This window comes from Neodiprion lecontei, chromosome 5, assembly GCF_021901455.1.
Source record: "Neodiprion lecontei isolate iyNeoLeco1 chromosome 5, iyNeoLeco1.1, whole genome shotgun sequence".
Taxonomy (NCBI): Eukaryota; Metazoa; Arthropoda; class Insecta; order Hymenoptera; family Diprionidae; genus Neodiprion; species Neodiprion lecontei.
In genome coordinates, this window is record NC_060264.1 from 33,820,158 (window position 1) to 33,838,708 (window position 18,551).

The 18,551-nt window shown below is 43.6% G+C and overlaps 2 protein-coding genes across 3 annotated transcripts; both read right to left on the reverse strand.

The window, feature by feature from the left end:
• Positions 1 to 1,169: 1,169 nt before the first annotated feature.
• On the reverse strand, positions 1,170 to 9,020 carry LOC107217564 (laminin subunit beta-1-like). The gene is made up of 10 exons (XM_046741948.1): positions 8,971 to 9,020; positions 8,826 to 8,876; positions 8,133 to 8,370; positions 7,181 to 8,052; positions 6,910 to 7,089; positions 6,526 to 6,848; positions 6,021 to 6,431; positions 5,740 to 5,938; positions 3,630 to 5,668; positions 1,170 to 2,787 (listed from the first exon to the last, which is right to left on the reverse strand). Exons 1-10 carry the CDS (start codon positions 8,987 to 8,989, stop codon positions 1,816 to 1,818), a joined length of 5,304 nt encoding a protein of 1,767 aa, XP_046597904.1. The 5' UTR covers positions 8,990 to 9,020; the 3' UTR covers positions 1,170 to 1,815.
• Positions 9,021 to 10,996: 1,976 nt separating this feature from the next.
• Positions 10,997 to 16,490, reverse strand: LOC107217598 (glycine receptor subunit alpha-2). 2 transcript variants are annotated; one of them, XM_015655186.2, is made up of 9 exons: positions 15,933 to 16,490; positions 15,101 to 15,245; positions 14,929 to 15,011; positions 14,686 to 14,829; positions 14,462 to 14,544; positions 14,165 to 14,299; positions 13,895 to 13,995; positions 13,499 to 13,819; positions 10,997 to 12,848 (listed from the first exon to the last, which is right to left on the reverse strand). In XM_015655186.2, the coding sequence occupies exons 1-9, from the start codon at positions 16,034 to 16,036 to the stop codon at positions 12,696 to 12,698; spliced, it is 1,269 nt and encodes a 422-aa protein (XP_015510672.1). In that variant the 5' UTR covers positions 16,037 to 16,490; the 3' UTR covers positions 10,997 to 12,695. The 2 variants fall into 2 exon arrangements, with proteins under 2 accessions (XP_015510672.1, XP_015510673.1); XM_015655187.2 differs by having other exon boundaries at positions 15,101 to 15,242; positions 15,933 to 16,489.
• Positions 16,491 to 18,551: the final 2,061 nt, after the last annotated feature.

Genomic DNA, 18,551 nt, shown 5'->3' on the forward strand with positions numbered 1-18,551 from the left:
TAATTCAAGTTAAAATATCGAAAAATCAAAGCGGTGATTTTTCGTCAAAGTTTGAATTCTTTATTTTAATTTTCGCCACCAAAAAATTCGGAATTCGGCGCTTTCGGAACGTTTTAAATTCGGAATTTTAACCTTGCCACGAGTAAACGACTCTTAGCTAGGATAAAAAAAAATATGGCTACATTTACAGAAGCTTCGAGGCAGGTGCCAAATATGAAAACGATAGTTGAGGCGACGCGGGGTGAATTTCAAGACCTCGTGATACGTGCTGCAGGTGTTTTAATTTCCTTCTGCCTCAATGAAATGTTCAGAACTAAATAATTGCTGCGATTAATATTGATTCGATCATGAATTATATTTTCCTAGTTTCTTCCTCAGTCGCGAGTATTTTTCAACCCACAAAGAAGCGAGCGTGTAGTTAGAGCAATGAACTATTTCGTCAAGATGATCTTATGCTCCGTCCCATGACCTTTATTTCCATTTTACTTGTTGTTATTTTTATTCTATCACACATATATTCCATGCTCGGCAGTGAGCTTATCAATCGGTATACGAGAATAGACACTCGATTCACCTACAAGACTTCAAGTTTGATTCGTGTATGCGAGTCTAGAGTGAAGATCTCCACGGTATTTTAGTGAAGAAAAAATCTAAGGAGCTGAAAGCGACTCAATGTACGTTATAAATAAGCGATATTCATTCAAAACTGTTATACTGAATTGCTTTCATTTCTTCGAAATCATATCGAACTTTCTTATCGTCGCAGTTGTTGCAATGCTTCTGCAGATAACTCACACTCTTATCGACTTATGTAGTGCGCCAGATGATGCATTCAAGAGAAGAAGGATCGGATTGTGACAACGGTTTAAAAGCTGAAATTCAGTTGGCGTTAAAAAATTTCGGTACGTCAAGTCGTTGCATGCACCGGACAGACATTTCTTTCGACGAAAAACGAGCAATGAAAAAAATTTATACCTGCTAAATGCATTCAATCACCTATATTCACATATTCTCATTTCGTTTAACCAACAAAATTAAATTCTCTTGGAGTCAGATCGGTAATAAGTAGTTTCAAATTGGGCTGACGGCAAGTATTTATTCATTACAATGTAGAATAATAATTCAACTCATGGCAAAGCAATGAATCGAAGCTGTTGTGAACGAAGGAAGAACGCGTGGGTTGTTATCTGTGTGTAACTCCGGTTCAGATAGCCTCTAGACAGCAAGACACAAACTTCAACCAACAGGAAGTAGGCGCGCTTGGAAACCACGTGCTGTTTATTTTAAAGCAGGTTCACACTCTTCAATTTTCGTCGCGAGAATTCGATTTCATTTTCCGCGGTGCGATAAATGACAAATACTACCGAATTCCTCTGATTATCAATTCAACTTTAACTTTTATTCAAGTATCATAGCAGCTCTTTTGTTACAGTAGCTGAATATAGCTTGACGAATAAATATATTCGAGAATTATAAACGCAACAAACTAAACTATTACACGGATACACGCGATGCGTAAATTCTCAGATATACAAGTCTCATGATTTTTGGTTTCAGCAATTCAGGTATTATATAATAATTATTTACAACTATCTTATAGTCTAAAATATAAGGCACTTGTCCACTTTGGTTTTGTTCCTAGAGAACGTTTCTAGAAATGTTAAGAAATATCTTTTCGAAAGTTCAAATCGCAAATACTTCGATCAAGGAGTAAATAACCCGCCAGTTATAACGTTTGGATTAATACCTGTTCTTAGGCGAAAGCTCAGTCTCTCAAACTGAAGTTACCGCGAAGCCTGATATTCTATCCTTCGCCTACGTCGAGCACTGAGCATAGGTCTGTGACTTGTGCTGAATGTGGTTCAAGTGTTTTTCCATTTGACGCGTGAGGGACTCGACCTCGGACATGAGGTCAGCCAGGGTTTTCTCGTTCTCTGCGTAGGTTCCTTCCATTCCATTAATGTCCTTAAATTTGGTGGTCGTGTCAGCAGCGAGCTCAGAAGCCCGTTGCAGAAGTAGTTTCGACCTAGAAATTTTTCCCTCACTCTTTTCGGCCTTGAGCCTCACCGCTTGATTCGCCACTTCGAATTCTTGAACCAATTTTTTAGTCTTCATTCTTGTGTTCTCAGCCTCAACCGTGACGTCGCCGATCTCTGAACCGATTTCTTGCGTCAATATAAAGTCATTTTTTACGATCTGAGTCTGAAGCTCGGTCAAACGCCTGTCCAAATCGTCAATTTCTGCAGTAGTGTTGTCAGCCTTTTCCGCAACCGCATCAATCTCGATCAGTATATCGGTCAAATCATTATGGGACAGGGATATATGTCGCTCGATCTCGTCTATGGCCAACTGTGCGTCTTCCGCAGCGATTTCCGCCTCTGTTAAAAACACGACTATGTTTCCAGCCCGCGTACTCTGCGCGACAGCCGAATCCTTAGCCCTCACTGCCTCGTCTCGCAGAATTTCAGCTAGCTCCAAATCTTCCGCAGCATCCTCGAGGATCTTCTCAGAATCCGTCAGCGAACCGACGATGCTTCTTATGCTGTCAGCCAGGTCCTTGATCTCGTCCGGGTTCAACTTTATGTTTTTCTCCAGCACCTTTTCAGCCAAGTCTTTCACCATCGCTGGAGTCGGTTGTTCTTCGTTCAGGCTATTAGATATTCTGCTGTGGAGGTTTTCCAGATTTTTCGTGAAGTTACTCGAGAAGTTGTAAGTCTCGAATGCAGCATTCAGGCCGAGTTGAGCGAGATGTTTCGCGGCTACAGCATCATCTTTCATTTGCGTCATCTGCACAGAAATCGGTAAAAGACATGAAAAATCAGTAGAACAAACCCAGGTTGAAATTTAGTACCTACATTTGACCCTACCAAGGTTCGTACGAGCCTACTTTGAAGCAAACCGAACCTAGAAATCCTACATTGACCCTCTAACTCCTAGAAATTGAAGTCCCAAACCCTACTTTGGCGTTTTCAGTATACTATTGAACCTATGTTGACGCTATTCAATCTACTCGTATAGCTCCTACATTGGACCCGTAACTCCTTCTCTATGGATATATTATTACAGCGACAGTCAAGTGTTCACAATGAGTAATCCAAGGTCTATTTCGACATAACTTTCAAAAAGTTTCGATAACATTTGAAAATTAAGTATTGCATTTCAACTGTATTTAATCAACGTTCTTAAAAACCCTTTAAACTGATTTGATACAGAAAATACGATTAAACGCACGTATATACCAATTCCTATTTAATGGGATTTTAAGTTGATTTCATACGTTTTAATCGTATTTTTTGTATTTCAATCATAACCAATCCAGGTCGATGGACCTTTTTGAGCTGTTTATCAACGGGGTAGGATTTTAAGCGTTAAAGGAGTGTTTAAAACAAGCAGGATCAACCCTACCTCTGGAGGGTTAAAGGGGATTCTGAAGAGACGCAACTTCGAGCCTAAGCTTAGTAAATCAGGAAATTCCGGACATTTTCAGCGTCAAAATACGGTCTGACATTCCATTGAAATAGAATTTATTGTAGGTACAATCGTTAAACTAGGAGCTCCTATGTAGGGTTTATATTAGACGGTAATTTCGACTCGGGAAGTCGAAGGAAAATAAGCGAAAACAATCTTACGTTTCTAAGCAACTGCTCGCTTTCGTCTTTGTGTTTCTTTATACCGGCAGCTCGCTGCTTGGCAAGATCCAAGGCCCTTTCTGCCTCCGTAACTGCACCGTCATCGCAAGAAAGACCACCACAAAAACCGCAGCCAGCACCCCCGCATAGTTCGTCGCATTCGTCGACACTAGCTCCACACATGGCGAGATTGAGGTCGGGAATCAGCTGGTTGAATTCGTCGAGTTCACCTTTGAGTCTCTTCAGGGAATTATCGTTCTCATTGAGCTTGTCAGTGAAAGACTCTGACCGCTTGGCAAGCAAGTTTTCAGTGTTCTTCTGATATCTGTCAGCGTCCGCTAAAGCGGTCGTTGAACTACTGGCCAGCGCTTCTGCCTGGTCCGATTGCTTCGCCATTTGGTGAGTTAGGTTCAGAGCACCGTAGACATCGGCCTCCTGCAAGACTGTAGCGTTCTTTTTGAGCTCAGCAGCGGCTTCGATCAAGCTAACCGTTCGGTTCTTCATGTTCTGTAGAGCCACTTCACCGAGACTGACCCGCTGACTGATGGATCCAATGTAGTTGTCGATTTCGTCGAGAATGGCGTCCGAGAAGGAAACTGTGTTGTTGAGATTATTGGCAAAATCAACGAGCTCGAGAAGGTCCTCGGCCGTGACGCTCGTCTTGTTGACGAGCTCTCGAACCCCCATCAGTACTTCGTCCATATTATCAAATTCCTGACTGTAAATTCCGGCTATTCCAATCTTCTGAATTTTCGATGCTGCGTCTATGACATCGTATGTTCTGTTGCTCAAACCACTCAGCGTCAGATCCCAGTTTTTAAAACATTCGCCACACGGAATGCAGCTCGGAGCAACTCCAAGGTACCCACGGTCGCAGTGGTCGCACTTGACGCCTCCAATTCCAGCCAGACATATGCAGGCCCCAGTTTCCCTGTCACACTGTTGAGTGGATGATCCGATGAGGTTACACTCGCACGGCAGACACTCGATGTTGGGATTGCCCCAGTGATTCGTTTCGCACTGGTTACACTGCCTTCCTCCAAAGCCAGAGCGACATTGGCAGGTACCGTCATACTCGTTACATTTTTCTGACACGCTTCCAATCACGTCGCAATCGCACGGATCGCAGCCTTCTCCGCTGGCAATTCTCCAGTGGTTTTCTACGCAGGTATCACAGTACTGACCAATGACGTTCGGCAGACATGGACACTGTCCATCACGATGATTGCAGTGACCGTCGCGGAAGTTGGTACCGAGGACGTTGCATCCGCACTCCTTGCAATCCTGTTTCAGCGCGTCACCGTAAAAGTCGGGCTTACAGATTTGACAATTTGGTCCGTCAGTGTCGTACAAACATTGGAGACAGCGTCCAGTGTGCGGGTTGCAATTCCCTGGTTGCGACAGATCGGTGTTGTTGTTGCAGTCACAGGGCACGCATCTTCCCGTTTGCACATCGGGACTACCAAAGTAGTTTTCAGCGCAAATGTCACACCTGGCTCCGGCGTATCCTTCGTAACATTCGCACACCACGTCTAACGTGACGGGGTCTAGAGAACACCTGTCAGCGAACGAATGGCCGGAGTCCCAAGTTCCCGGACAAGGACAAGGCCTGCATGGAATGTCAACCCCGATTTGAGGGTCTCCGTAATACTTTACGGCACATCTATCGCACTGGTGACCAGTTGTGAAGTCCTGGCAGTCGTGACAAGCCCCCGTCACCGAATCGCAGGTCTGGGCGTGACCGTTGCACTTGCACCGCTCGCAGTGTGGGAAGTTCCAAAAGCCAGGATCACACTCGCCGCATGTTCTTCCGTACGTGTTTGGCCTACACTTGCACCTCCCTGTCTCAAAATCGCAGAAATTATCCTCAGCGCCGACGCTGTCACAGTCGCATGGCACGCAACCAGCTGGACCAAACCCATATGTCCCAGGAGCACAACGATCGCAACGTCGACCAACAATGTTTGGCTTGCACGGACACGAGCCTCCGTATTGGTCACACAGCAGACTGTTGGATCCCGTCGGATTACACTCGCAGGCTGCATCAAACGTTCGACAACTCAAATAGGGAAATGGATTAGAAAAGTCAGATTACGTCCTTAATACTCACAGGGTGCTCCATCGAATATAAAATAACCGATGCTTTTGCGGTACTGCGCACAAATGTCAACCTCGTTAGTTTCCCCGGATGGGATAACATTGTAAAATATCTCGTCGCAATGACGCCTTTCGAAGTCTTGTCTCCGCATTTCGCTGGGTGGAGAACCCGCGAAGAACGGGATACCTTCCACTTTGGGCATCAGGACGATCTAGAAATTTTAATTCATGAATTCCTCAGATGTTTTTGGTAACAAACCTCAAACTCAACGTAGGTAGTCAATATTTTCTTACAGAGTCAATCAGTATTGAAGCTGTGGGGCCGCCTACACGGTCATACGAATTCTTGAACTGGAGGACTACGATGTATTTTTTCCCTTTCTCAAGACACACTGACGGTACCGCAACGGCGCTCCGCGAGTTCACCGGAAGCCGAATATACAGTTCGTCATCTTCCGGTTCCCAATTAGCACATGCCCCTTCAGGGTCCACGTCTTCCTCTCGTTCGACAAATATCTGAGCTTCTTCTAAAATACCCGGGACCTCGGACTCGTAACGTAAGACTATGTCGTATTCCATGGACTTCATTACATCGTCGATCGTGAACTCCAACGTCGAACCTTCAAAGGCTCTTATGAAACCTGGTCCGGTCCAGGTATTGGTTCTACCATCACGATATGGTTCTCGGATCACGATTTGGCTTTTCTGTAAAATGAGTTCACATTCTGATCACACAAAAAAAAAAAAAAAAACAAGTTCCGATCTGGAATAAATAACCAAACAACTGCGAAGAACTCACATTGGTTTTGCTTCGTTCTCCTTCGTAAACCAGATAATCTAGAGCAACTGTGTAATGGTTCTGCTCCGGTTCATTGCAAGTTCTGCCGTCGATATGTGCCCTACAGCTGCACTGGCCAGTTACTACGTCACATAAGTTATCATAAGCACCTCCAAGATCACAGTCGCACGGCTTGCAGCCTTCTCGGTCATCGGAGAGGCCCCAAAACTCTGGGTAGCACTGATCACAATCGCGACCAATTACGTATGGCTTGCAAGTGCATTTTCCAGAGGACACGTCACACCCATGTAAATCAACCGTGCCGAGTGCATGACAAGAGCAGGCTGTGAAAAGTTCAGAACGTGTTATGATTTCAACACCGACTAATCTAGCGTGGTAGCATACCTTGACAGCCTTCTGGATTCTCTGGACTAAAGTTCCAGAATCCAGCTTTACAGCGGTCACAGCGACGCCCTTCCACGTTCAGCTTGCAATGGCAGCGGCCTGATTCCTGACCAGTCAACATATCGGTCAGAGGGTCGCAAATGCCGTCGTCCAACGAACCAAGTTGGTCACAATCGCAAGCTGTGGAAAATTTAATTTCCAAGTGAGCCACCGATAGCGGAATATGTTGAGAAGAATGCAGCATGTGAATGCAGAATGGATTTGGACTTACGTTGGCAGGCATCAGGGTCACTGATATCTCTGGTGAAGTCATGGTAGTAAAACGGTTTGCAAATCTCGCAGTTCTGTCCCTGCGTGTTATGCTGACAATCGTCACAGACACCGCCGGAAACTCTGCCAGTTCTGTCGTAGGTGGCTCGGTCGAAGTGACAACTGGTGGCGTGATTGTTACAGTTACACTTCTTACAGGCATGGGTCTGTTTTCCAGCCGCCGGTTTCCAAGGTAGGTCGTTATAAAAGTCTTCGCACATTTCACAGTTCAGTCCCTTAGTGTTGTGCGTGCATTCACAGCGTCCGTGAACCATGTCCTGGCGGTTAGGTATACCAGGCAGAGGCAAGCACCTCGAGGCGTGTCCATAGCACGAGCAGGATCCTCGAACAGCCATGTCTTTTATAGCGTAGTAATACTTTTCTTTGATCTCAGCCCGATTGTCCAACAAGTCGTCACCGAGAGTGAGAAGCCTCGTGAAGTTTATTCTCAGATTGGTCATTTTCAGAAGATTTTGCACTTCCTGAGAATAGGGATTGTCGATCTGCACATTGGGCAACAATACCCTGAAGATTATTTCGCCGTCAGTCGACGGATCGACGGTTGAGTAACGCGAGTCACAGACAACGTCGTTTAATTTTTGGGGCACGTGAGTTGGTACATGAGGAAATGTCTGCTCGCAATTATGGGCGAAGTATTTGTAAACACGCCACGTTTTGCCGTAATCTGATGATCGCTCGATCAACATGGCCCCCGGTCTAAAGGTCTGAAACCTTATTATAATATGAGTAAAGTGAAATTCTGCCTCCAAATCCAATTGTAAAGTGACATTTTCAACTCCATTCTCCGATTGCCACCAAGAGTCGCCAAGGGTTCTGAAAAATGCGTTCATGTTTAATTACGAAGTTAAATTCTACACTTGTTTAGTGGTTTAGTGTTTACAGATAATACTAACCGAGGGCTATGAGTGTATGTGATATTCTCCACGTTGTGTTGTTGCTTACGAATCGCGGCGTTACAATAGAAACACTTTTTCCTCTCTTTCAGATGGGACACTATGCAGAATCTTTCCGGTCCTTTTAATCCACAGGTCGACGATGCTGTCAGTCTGTTCTCTCGACCAATTAGTAAATTTCCAGTCGCCGGATAGCATGGTCCTTCGTCGCAAGGGCGTAGATTCTTTACTGGGTATCCTTTTGAACAGTATTTAATCAGCTATCAGTTTTTAAAAATAAGAAAAAAGAATAAACAGCAGAGCCAAATCAAGGTTAAGATGACAAATATAAACCAGTGCAGTGCTTTTTATTGTGTTTTATAGTTGTTGTTTTTGTTAGTTTCAGAAACACCAAATTGCTTTATAAGTTTTTCAACAAAGATTTTGTTAGGCTACAAAGTAGAATAAAAATTTATCGAGCTCTTTGAATGAGACACTAGGAAATGAACTGTTCAAGTGAAACATTATTATTCTTCAGTTGGACATTTTTGAATACGTCTGTTAATCACAGCTGTTAATGGGTAGTAACGCACATCCTCAGATGACTTTGAGAGCTCCATCGAAATTTTGAAACGGAACTAATAGCCCGTCAATTCATAATACTAAATGATAACGGTATTAATTACATGCTTTCAGTGAAAATAACATTATTACTTCTCTGCGCTCCTCGGATTCTGCCATAGGGACGCTGAGCAGCAGCAGGAGCTACAATTTGAAAAGATCAGACAGGCTTGATGCTTTGCATGAGAAAATTAATGTACTGCATAGTTTTCACAGAAAGGTAAACACCAGTACGCACCTGCCATCACTGCGACCATAACAACAAAGAGAGCACAGATGAATCCTTGAAGCCGAACCATTTTGTCGAAGTAGTTTAATATTTATTTGTCGCAACTCTGCGAGTCTCTCATCAGCTTTCTTCTCCTGATTATGAGAGCCTATGGTTCAAAATTAACTCCGATACTTCGTTCCGATATTATCACTACCCAAAGCCACTAAATCTATGTCCGAGGACAGAAAATACCGTTCGAAAAATCACCAGTAATCATTTTATCACAAAACAAATCACGGCACGATTTTAACGCCGGGAGCTTTGCGGCCCGAGGAGCTCCTGAGGACAAAGAAATGACGAAGCGGATCCCTGAAGGGGGACTGCGGACGTTTGAAACGCGGGGTTTACGGACCGGCTGAAGGGATCGCCGGGAGGGTCTCCCTTCCTTCCAGCCCCTCACCAACCAATCAGAGAGAAGAGTCCCTCCGAGATATCTGCGGGAACGGTCTTGCTCCCTGATCATACAAGGCCTCACCCCGGCCTTCCAGGAAGCCATTATCTTCTAGTGGCTCTCGCTTTACAAGAAGACTCGAAACCCTAGCCGCGAGGTGGAGGCGGAGGATTACATTATTCATTCACTTTTGGCAAATACTTATAATCACCCAGTTCACAAGGGAATTAACGTTCATCCCTCAGCCTGGCAAAAAATATCTTCCCCCTCCCTTCATGTTCTGCGTCTCAAATTGATTTGCTCTTCAGGAATCTTCCACCATGTTGCCGCAAGGCATCAATGTCTTTCAATTTCGTTGTACGAGATACATCGAGAAAAGATTGTCTTATCCTTCTTTCAAATTAATAGGAAAAGTTATGCAAATTCTCGACTCGTGCTTTAAGCCTATATAATCAAGTGTTCTACAGAAAATAGCTCTATGGAGGCAGAGAGAAAGTGAGGCCGAACGGAAGGCTCGTGCAACATGTGCTGAACACTTGCAGCTGTGCAGTTGTCAAACGGTTTTAGACCCATGGTTTAGTCATTGAACTCCGCCGTCTTTCCTTGGAATACTTTTTTCATTTTTATTTTTTGTTTTCTTCCTCCTTCTTCTCTCGCTGCTGGCTCACTCTTTCCTCCAGCATCTACTATTCCCACGTCGGTTGTACTTGAGACCCTCGTTCTCTTCCTCTTCTTCCACCTCTCTCTCTGTTTCTATAACCCTCCCTCTCTCTGTCTCTCTCTCTCTCTCTCTCTCTCTCTCTCTCTCTCTCTCTCTCTCTCTCTCTCTCTCTCTCTCTCTCTCTCTCTCTCTCTCTCTCTCTCTCTCTCTCTCTCTCCTATCTTGCTTGCATGTGAATTCAAAATGACGAAGTCTTATACCGGGCTGAGAATTGACCTGTAGTGGTTGATAATTTCGTTGCCTGTAATCGTGTTCCCGATAAGATGTCCCGGCGTGTTTCCTCTCCCTTTCAAATAGAATGACCACCGTAAGTTCGATTTCAAAGAGTACCACAGGACCGGAAAAAAAGGATGAAAAGACGTTTTTCTTCCTCGCTTCAATTCGTGCAGCTAAACTTTAGTCACATTTTATGTTCGACAGACTAAACGACGCAGGCTAGTCCCATTAAAGGCTTGAAATTTATAATTAGTACGGCGCTGAAAGGGGCTTTCATATCGCTCACTCCGAGGGTCATGGGTTGATATATTTATAACCGACATCATAGAACGCGTACTATTCGTCAGCCTTAGTCGAAGATAACTGTAGGCAGAGATATCAGCTTGGAAAGCAATGACTGTATTCTGTGAGACCGTCGCCCTGAGTCCACACTACAAGTATGCACGAAAACTGTGGAACAGACATTCGGTTGCGATGTCCGTGAGCGTGCGACTGTTCTTTCAAAAAAAAAAAAAAAAAAAATTTGAAACTACCCAGGTACTACCGTTTAATCCGGGGTACCGTAAAACCAGGGTGCAGAGCCATACATATGAGGATTGTTTCCTTACCTCAACAAGTTTGAATTCAGATCGGTTTTTGCTTTAAATATATACCTGTATGCAGCGTCGTATTTATACATATATTTTCACAAGTGTACATGAATATTGATCATGAAATCGTTTAGCGAGAATTATGCCCGTACAAGATATTAAACACACACTAGTACGTGTTTTCGTTTATAATTATTACAAGAGCTGTGTACTTAATTATTATACAAAATAAAAGTAAAAATTAAAAAAAAAAAAATAAATTCTTCATTTTATCACTATATCAGCTTCGAGCAATGAATAATTTATTACAGAGTCTGCGGTCAAGATTATTTTCTTCAGGTGCATTATAAGGTTTTATGCACGTGAGTTTATAGTAATTCGGATTTCGCTCCGAACGATTAAGCTGCGTTCAATTGGCACACTACAAAAGGTATATTAAGATACAACGTACGTTGATTAAGATATACGAGTACATTACACATATACACATAATCATAGATTACATTTTTAGAAATGGCTTATGCGCGAGTGTTAATATAGTTACAGATGACGATACGACGATATTGCGGACTCCGTCGAATCGCAATAATTAAGCATTATACGTCTACTTAGGCTTTATGTATATGCGTTTGAAAATTCACACACTCGGAAGATAGGTATAATTTAATTCAATACGATATAATGGAATCGAATATTTAAAGCGCGATTAAATTATAAACTTGTATACTCGTAACACGGTCATTTTCATACGTATTAAACCTTGGTAAATCGTTGTATATTCAATCTGTTTAGTATTTGTATTATAATATTACGTTATATGTATAATCACTTAGTGTCATCAATCATTTAACATTAATATTATACATAATTCACATACACATACCACTATTATCTACATTTGCAAATAATTTTTTTCTCTTTGCCTCATCTTTCTTCTCTAAACTTGAACATTTACGTAGAAATAATCTGATCTGCATTTATGAGAATGGAAAGGAAGAAATATTTGTACTGTGTTTCAAATTTGACGGTACAGTGAATTTGACGCTATTATATAAAAACAAAGAGAAGATAGATAGAAATTACAGAATAGAAAGGCGGCAGAAAGGAAAAGATGCAAACATAATTGTCCCTTCGATAGGGTCGTTCGACCTTTTATCTCACATCACACTTAATTCTATGTCAAATAATCTATACAACGTGACACTTTGGACTCGAATACTTGAAGCTAATCTAGGGCTAAAAGTATATTTATACCAAATATTATTTAATTCCGAGATCTAAATACGCATTATAGTTCAATACGAAGATTTTTCAAAATGATTATTAGCAATTTTAAATCACTAATATGCTCAATGCCAATTCGACTCGTCGTCAGCAAATTGCACGACATTATAATATATATACTTACAGTTGAAAAGCAAGAGCTGAATTCAATTTTGTGTCTGAAAAGGAAGTGATCTAAAAAAAAAAAAAAAAAACACGCAACCACGTCAAAATACGCGATTCTGGAAAAAGATCTATATCTCATCAGCCGTTGCTGCAGTGCGACATAGTCTTGTGACACGTATGAATTATTACTGCTCATGTCTATTGGCGATTGCAAAAATCAGGCATCTTAAGCAGTTGTAATATTGTGATTTCTTCCTGGCGCGCAGCAGGGTTTTCTACACCCATCGAGACATTAAGTAAACATATTGTGTTCCGGATTCGACTACGCAACACCGACCGCAAATGCGTGACACGCTTTTTGCGTCGTGACAAGCGCGCCTTCCAATTAGATGTACTTGGCGAACATGATCCAGTAGGTGACGTTCAGCACGGCGAACAGGAAGGGAAAAAACACTCTGGATACTCTGTCGACGTTGAGGGCCCGCATCCGTGCCTTTTGCGCCGGCGTCGGTCCGGGGGGTGGCGCTGCGGCTGACTTCTGTAATCGGTCGATTATCAGGACGGCGTTTCTCTGCGTAATAATAAAGGGCACTTGAATGCCACTTGGAAAACGTCAACCCGATAAATGAACGCATGGGCCGTTAAAATTCCTGAATTCAATTTTCAGGGTACCACGAATCCCACAGAGTCATCCGAGCCGCAGGAAGTCCAATAACGAATTGGAGTACTATCAACCTTAGAACGGTAACGTAGAAAAAACACAACATACGTTTTCGACTCGAGACACATCACTTTTTTACCACTGTTTTGGAACTTACGCAACAAGTTTTTTGGCCCATGTGATACATTACTAAATAACGAAGAAAATGAGACCCTACAGGACTCTTAACGATACGATGTACCCGTAAGACGGAATTAACAAGATGGGAGGATTTTTTCACCCCACGTTACCGGAATAGGTAAAAAAAATGACGTTACCGTTCTAGAATTAAGCTAATACAGTATATTTGGAAACCATCAAAGTTAACGCTTGCAAGAGAAATACGGTTCGGACATTCAAGTAATCGGGCTGATCTTTCCTGTGCCGTGAAAGGAGACAGAAGCTGGCAGGACTTCATCGTCTGCTCTTCTCAAGTCACTGAATGAACTGAAAGTAGTGTGAACAATGGATGTGCATCCACGTGTCACCTTGGTTGCTATGTCGAAGATCTTGTCGAGCTTCGTGGCGTCCGGGCCACTGGCCGAGCTTGGTGGAGGAGGAGGTGGTGGAGGTTTGGCTGGTGGAGCGTCATTGTCTCCGAGTACGATGTTGACCAGACAGTATTCCATCAAGGCCATGAAGACGAATATTGTGCAGACAGACATGAAGGCGTCAACTGCTTTGAGGTATGATACCGGAGGCAAAGAGGCCTGACTCTTTGCATGCTGCGTCGAAAGCGTCAAGAGCGACGTCACTCCAAGAGTGACTCTCGCCGGTGCGGCTTCCGGTTTTATCCAGAACGAAACCCACTGGTGAAAAACAATTTTCAAAAACCCGGTTAGGAACGGATGTGAACGTTTCGAAGGATGGTCACAATTACTCACCGACATGATTACGATGAGGCAAGTAGGAACGTACGTGTGGAAGAGATAGTAGCCCAGCCTCCGTTTTAGCACGAAGACAACTTCCAGGCATGTAAAGTTTCCTGGAGAAGAAAACTGCTTGGTTCAAATCTGTATCTGCCATGAGGGGAAGTAACGGCAATGAAAAGTTGATGGCTGATTAAAATCAACTCAATGTGCGATGAAGCGATTTGGTCAGTACTTGGTTCAAAAACTCAACGTTCGTTAGATGCTAAGTCTTTAAGAACATACCGGTGGAATAGACTTGCGTGCAATCAGCTGTGTAGTTTTTCACAAGCTGAAGTTGTGGCAGTTCTATGTTTTCATCAACGACCAGCGGTACGTCAGGGTCCCATTGAAAGATCATTTCATCCGTGGTATGCGACACTATTGATTGAAAATATTTTAAACTTTGGTGAGTGTCGAAATTTTTGTTTCAGCCGACAGAAATGAGGGGGGAAAGGAAACGTAAGTCGTGCGTGAAAGACGGTAGGTGGCTTGAAACTAAGCTCTAAAAGGCCCGTGTTGTTGTCATATGAGTTTACTTACAACTTTCCATTTGCAATTTGCATTCCTGTGTGTCGTGCGGATAGATCAAGAAGTTCATGGCGCAGGAAAGTTTGAGCGTCAACCTAAAACGAATGATGATGATGTTTGGTGTTGGCTGTGATGTCACTATTTCGGGGTTTTTACAGATAAGAGAATACAGAGGGTCAGTTCAAGACAGATAGCGGGAACGTACAATGATAGTCGAATAATTGATCGGCACATACTTCACCATGTATAAAATAGTCTTGTCTTTGTAAAGCCATAAATAGTGATTGGGGATTGTCATCGTTTGGAAGGTGACGGATTTGGCATTCTTGAAAAACGAATCCGGTCTCCACATGTTTTTCAGCCAATCAACTTCTAATAACCTTGAATCATGACAAGAAAAAAAATCTATCATTTTCGCATCGGTTCTCTTTCAAACTGATCGATTGAAGCATTGTGTTGTTCAACAATGTCATCCTTACCTATATTCCGAAGTCATATTTTCCGGAAGTCGCAGTCTGTTGTCTTTCCATGTCTGGGCAAAAAATATATCTGCCGCATATGTCTAGGAGGATTTTTCTTGTGATTAATTTAAAATTCGGATTAAATCGTTCGCTTACCTCAGCTGACTACTTGATTGCAAAAAAGTCTTACCATAGAATTTTCGTCTATAGAATCTAGACCCATTACTGTTACGTGAAAATAGACGACAGTTGCTTGTCCATCTTTCTTTGGTGGCCGCATCTTGTCATATAACTTTGGATCTTCTGGCAAGAGGTCAAAGAACTCCAAACTCCTTCTGTAAATATTTCGTGTGTTTTTCGCTAGAGGGGTGTGTGATATTCTCTATTATGCATCGGCCCAATGACTCGCTGACAGTGCACACGTGACTCGATATACATTTTTGTGCCCATCCGATGATTTGTCAATATAAAAATAATATTTCTCACGTGGACGAAGTTCGTGACTCTTGAAGAAAGAATGTACTTTCAATTGGTAGCAACACCGAAAGCAGGGAATCATTATAAATGGAGTGAACATTATTGAAATGTCTTCGATATCGGGGGCATTCTTTTAGATCCCCAATTAACTCTTTTGAAGTAAAGAGAGTATATCTCCATTGTTTCGATTACACACAGTGGACGATGTATAGTGAGACACTGGTTGGGAATTCGTATTGGAATTTTAATGAGTCCAACTTGGCACCGAAACGAGAAGCTAATCTGTTGACTGGACGAGTTTGCGAAAAAAGAATTACGATAATTGGAGGAAGTCGATGAATCGGAAGTGTCGAACAACGGCAGAGAAAAGAACCCTCTGACTACCACTAGAAGAATCTTGTCTTTATTTTTTTCAAGAGTGCTCGAAACGATGGTAAGTAACTGTTTATTCTGTAGGTGGCAGTAACGAAAAGTTTTGATTTTTAAAATGAATGAACTACATGATTTACTTTACGTATTCCTCAGAATATCACGGAATGCCTTACTGAGCTTGGGCTGCATAGATGAGGACAAGTAAGAGAACCAGCGGCAGAGAAGCACTCATCCTGCAGACGCCGTTCAGAGTAGCCCGAGCTGGACCGCTCTCCATGTCTTCAACACATTTCAAATCCGTAGTTGAGGGAACCGGAGTATGCGATAATATCCCGGATGTTCAGAAATGACAGTTACGCAATCGGTGTGGCCGAAAGATTCGCTTCAACGGAACCACTAGAACCGATGGTTTTTAGCCACGATTGACTGCCGAACGTCGACTGACTGAGGACCTCCGCTCGACTTCTTGCCCGAGATTTTGCAGAAGTTGCGAAATTGGAGGCGGAGAGGTACGCCAGAGGTAGAAAAGTGGTGGGAGGTACAGAAGAGCAGTGACGTTGTTAGAGAGACAGCCTTGGAAGGGTTGAAACGCCCCTGTAGTAGCGGGTACTCGTGTTAGACGTTGCGCTGAACCTACCGTTCGTTGGTACTAGCTGGTTACCAGCCACTGTCTCTACGGAGTTTCCATCACCTATCACCTATCTTCACTCGCCCCTCGTTCCACCTTGCTTCCTTCAAATTTCTCCCCCTTCCACACGCCCCTTCCCTGGGGATAGCGCGATGCGGTTCCTTAGGATGGATGTGGACCGATACAACAGATAAAAGGTCAGCCAATGTCTATAGAACATGGGCTTATATTTCGCTGCAACTTCTCTAGGTGTAACGTTTGTCATGTTCGATTCGCCACTTTTCGAATGGCAAATGAGATCTCGTATCTGGAAGGGTGAAAGATGAATCCGTACTAAAGAAAAAAAAGATCTTTTCGTTTTTTCGTAGACAGTGGAAGTTGTCCCCCTGACGTTGACTAGAAAAAAAGGCAGGATCGAATTCGTGCTGCTAATTTTACCGGATTTCACTGCATGCTGGCACGGAAGGAAGCCATCAAAGAGTCCATTGTGTCCGTGAGGGTATCACCGAGTCTTTAATCGACGGGATCTCGTCCCTCCTGTCTCTTTGCAGTATTACGTTCGACTGTTTACCTACCCTGCAACGAATCCGGAAAGGGTTTCTCACCTACCTTAAACGCTATGAAGCAGAACGAAGATGTAGCGTCTTCATTCTCAGGATCATCCTATAAGTCAACAAGTTCGCGACTCTCAATGATCGGGGGAATGAACGACCGGCGAGAATCCTGTCCCGCGTGTAGGGCCTGTCCATCCGCGCATCAGACGACGGTTAAAGGTACTAGTACCCAAATAGCATCCACACTTCGGAGAGTGGAGGCCGTGAATGCCAAGTGGTCCTCGTCCCTTGGTAACTACCGCTATTTGAAGGCACCAGAAACGACGCCAGTCGATGTATCGATCCTTGAAATTGTGCCACGAATAGAAAGCGTCGCTTCGTCAAGTGGCCGGCACACTCTTTGAGGAGGCTCCAACTCATCGTCACGGTGACAGAGAAAGAGAATAGCACGGTGGACCAAGGGGGCAAGAGAAAGATACATGGAAAAAGAGAAAAAGAACTGAACTGCGGTGATTTCCGTTGCCTCCACGACCCGTACACCGTTCGCCAAACCCTTCTTCAACTTGGACTTGGGATGCTGTCGGGCGATAATAAGTGTCACCTTCATTACGCGAGCAATTATAATCATTAGAACTAACCAAAAGTTGCATCCACCAGTATGCGCGAGGATGGAATCTGGTGAAGGGTACTGCTTCTACACGGTTTCAGATGTCTTTGGCATCGGACCTGAACCGCACCGGTTCGCCACTGATGCAGCGAGTCAATATTCTCCGCGTCATCTCGAGTGGCTGGTGCACTCCTCGCGTATGAAACTTGTTCGAATTAATTAGGATCCCGTAGTTCTCCAGCATCGCTTCGAGCAACTCCTCAGGCTCTCCGCTCGCGGAATCGTTTCCGGTATGCTCGTCACTGCAGCAGTGGCTCATCTGTGCTCGCAACAGCGTCGGCCGAATGATCGACGGTCCCTACTTTCAGGTTCTCGTACAATAATCGCGATAACGAGACATTGAGAGCGGCTTCATCCGCAATCAGGTCATTCCGGGTCTCCTAGGCGACTCGCTGAGTGGGTATCCACCAACGACGCAGTACCCGTATCGCCTGATGGTTAACGAATCAGGTCTCGCACGTCACAACGTCGCAGTATGACGTCACTATCGTCAAGTTGGGGTGCTGAAGAGCAAGACGAATATCCCAGTGTTGGAATGCTCGAAGAACTTCTCAACCGAATTGCTCTTCATCTCAGGGGTGACGGATCATGTGAATATCGCACTCGTGGACAACCTTGTTTACCAATCTCTTCTGTTCCCTCTTCTTCTTCTTCTTCTTACCGCCCTTAATACCGTCAGTGAATTACGGTGCCGTACGAAAAACAGTCGGTTATCCTCGACAGCTTTCGTGCTCTTGCACAGTAAGAAGAATTTTAATGTGAATTTCCGCAGACTATAATTCTATGTCAATCCCTAACACTATCGGATGGTAAATTTTCGAAATAGATTGCAAAAATAGCACATCGACTAATTTTGGTATCACATTTTGAACAATGTTTAAAAAAAAAAAAACTAAACTCGAGTCTAAATTATCACCGTAAAATTTTTCCCTCAACAGGGTAC

Excerpts from the sequence above, each read along its gene's own strand:
- LOC107217598 (XM_015655186.2), bottom strand. The coding sequence starts at position 16,036 with ATGGAGAGCGGTCCAGCTCGGGCTACTCTGAACGGCGTCTGCAGGATG. Across the intron at positions 15,012-15,100 it reads CTATAGACGAAAATTCTATG|ACATATGCGGCAGATATATT; the intron begins GTAAGACTTTTT and ends AAATCCTCCTAG. Across the intron at positions 14,545-14,685 it reads ACTATTTTATACATGGTGAA|GTTGACGCTCAAACTTTCCT; the intron begins GTATGTGCCGAT and ends CATTCGTTTTAG.
- LOC107217564 (XM_046741948.1), bottom strand. Across the intron at positions 6,432-6,525 it reads GAGAACGAAGCAAAACCAAT|AAAAGCCAAATCGTGATCCG; the intron begins GTGAGTTCTTCG and ends CTCATTTTACAG. Across the intron at positions 5,669-5,739 it reads TATATTCGATGGAGCACCCT|CCTGCGAGTGTAATCCGACG; the intron begins GTGAGTATTAAG and ends CGTTTGATGCAG.